The sequence below is a fragment of the Morone saxatilis genome, unplaced genomic scaffold, assembly GCF_004916995.1.
Source record: "Morone saxatilis isolate NCDOM2014 unplaced genomic scaffold, NCSU_SB_2.0 Contig15, whole genome shotgun sequence".
NCBI lineage: Eukaryota > Metazoa > Chordata > Actinopteri > Moronidae > Morone > Morone saxatilis.
Window position 1 is genome coordinate 3,657,850 of NW_023339707.1, and position 2,199 is coordinate 3,660,048.

Below are 2,199 nucleotides of genomic sequence, written 5' to 3' on the forward strand. Positions count from 1 at the left end.
TTGTGTTTTAACTGCAATATCTAACTGAATTTATTGCATTTTACATCAGAAATTGTGAAAGGAGGGATTCAATTGTACAAGCAGATGATATATGACTTGATGATAACATCATTAATCCAAATAAGCAAATTGATCCATTTTCCAGCTATCTGGCAGTGGCAGATTTCAACTAAATACATTTAGTGTACTTAAGTGTAATTTTGACAGTTTATGAGGTACTTGTGATAGCTACATTACACAGCTTTGCTGAAGTCTTGATTCTAATTGGTCAAATACAGCATTCTATGGTCTGTTATTCAGAAATAACATAAAAATAATGTCTGTTATTGGTTGTCATTTTTAACATCATTAATTTGAAACCATCGTCAGTAAAAACGTTGCACTACTTCCAAATCAATATGCGTTGCTACTTCGCTACAAAACAAAACTCATTACTACATTCTGATACATGTGCCTGTTTCAGAGGCTGGGAAACAGTGGGACGCCCGTCCGAAAAACCCTGCGGCCCCATGAACTCTGACCTTGCAGTGCAGGACCACCACGTGCTGAGGGTCAGAGGTCAGCCACGTCTCCATGGCCTTGCAGATGGCACAGATTTTATCCAGCGGTGGGGCGTGGAGGTCTGGCCAGCCGAAGTCATGAACCTGGTGGTTGAGATGGAGGGAAAGATCATGTGGTTTAGGGAGATTTAACTGAAGGCTGTGAGCCGAATTCTTGACACAGAAATGTGGGAACAACAAGAATAAAAATTCTACCTTTGGATTTAGTCGGCTGATGTCGTGGCGCCTCTCGGAGAGGTTCAGGAGCTGAAGCGGAAAAGATGAGTTATTGCTTTGGTTATGTTATCATGGGTGTGGCAGAAAAAAACAAATAGACTTTGTGGCTTGCTAAGTGTCTTTTGCGGCTTCCTGTGGCTATATGTCAAAACATATTGTCTCTTTTGTCTATTGTGCAGCAAGCATCATCAGATGAACTGAACTGAATACTCTAAGGGCAGAAGTCAAATCACTGCTGTCACAAATAGCACAGACAGAGAGAGTGCGCTGCATTTCTGCTCCCTCACCAGAAACTTGTCCTGGTGTTTGGACTTGAGCATGGCAGCCACCTCCTTCAGGTTGATACGGTATCTCTGCTCCTCCAGCTTCGGGGGGAAGAAAACGGAGATGATCCTCTCGGTGATGTAGGTCAGGTCGAAGTCATAGTGGCGCTCCATCACTCTCTCCATCACGCGGTCCACACTGAAGCTCCTGGAGGAACAGAGGAAGAAAAAGAAGAGCGAAAGCAGGGGGTCAGGACACGGAGGGAAAGGTGGACATGGGTTCAAATGTGAGCGGCACTGCAGGCTGTATGTGGCAGCTCGACATGAATGTGCTCCTTCACACGCAAGTCTGGTGAAAGCAGATGGATGGAGAGAAAGAGAAAACAGAGGAGCGAAGGGAAAGAGAGAAACTGGATACTGTGTGTGACATGTAGGTCAGATCAAAAGCCAACTTGCTCCATCACATGATTGACTCTAAACCTTCCGGAAAGAATGAAGAAGGGGCGGCCATTAGCCTGAGGGACAAGTGAAAGAGGGCAGAAACAGAGAGGACACTGATTTGAGCAAAGTGTGGAGCAGTGCACAAACCCACAGACATGATTTGCCTCTTTGGAACAGAGCGACAGGAACTTGAATAACATGTATAATAAGAAATGAATGAGAGGACCTTTACCTTGGCAGGGTGTTTCTCTGTTTGGTATAGGTCAGAGACTTGGTGGACCCCTGTGGAAAAAAACAAAGATACATTTAAAAAAGTCATAGCTTGACTATAATTAATGATCATTTCATTTCAATGTTTACATATCAGAGCTTTGGCACAATGGTAGCAATATCCTTCAGTTGCAGTACACTTATCAAGTCGCAACTTGTGTGACATATTTCCTGTAGCTGCCAACAGAGCACAAGTGCACGTTCAGACTGCAAGCATATTAAGGTCTAAATGCATGGTCCAGTCAAGCTCAGATGCTTTGTTGATTTTATTTAATTTCCACATAGTGAACCAGTAAGTAAGATTAACCATGCAGTGTTTGTCTACAGTTACAATCAGATGAAAAACAAGGAGGAAACGGAGAGGAGTAGTTTTGATAAAGAAATTACATTTAGTTTAGTGGAATGTTAGGAATCACTAAATAGAGGATTTCATGACCCCTGCACATGAA

The 2,199-nt window shown here is 43.0% G+C and overlaps 1 protein-coding gene across 1 annotated transcript in view; it reads right to left on the reverse strand.

Moving 5' to 3' along the window:
- The window catches only part of tns2a (tensin 2a), a gene marked incomplete in the record, with an annotated part of 47,928 nt that overhangs the window by 12,867 nt on the left and 32,862 nt on the right, over window positions 1-2,199 (reverse strand). The window contains 4 exon segments of the mRNA XM_035657397.1: window positions 522-644; window positions 756-806; window positions 1,064-1,247; window positions 1,713-1,762. Coding sequence (XP_035513290.1) covers window positions 522-644; window positions 756-806; window positions 1,064-1,247; window positions 1,713-1,762 — 408 coding nt within the window.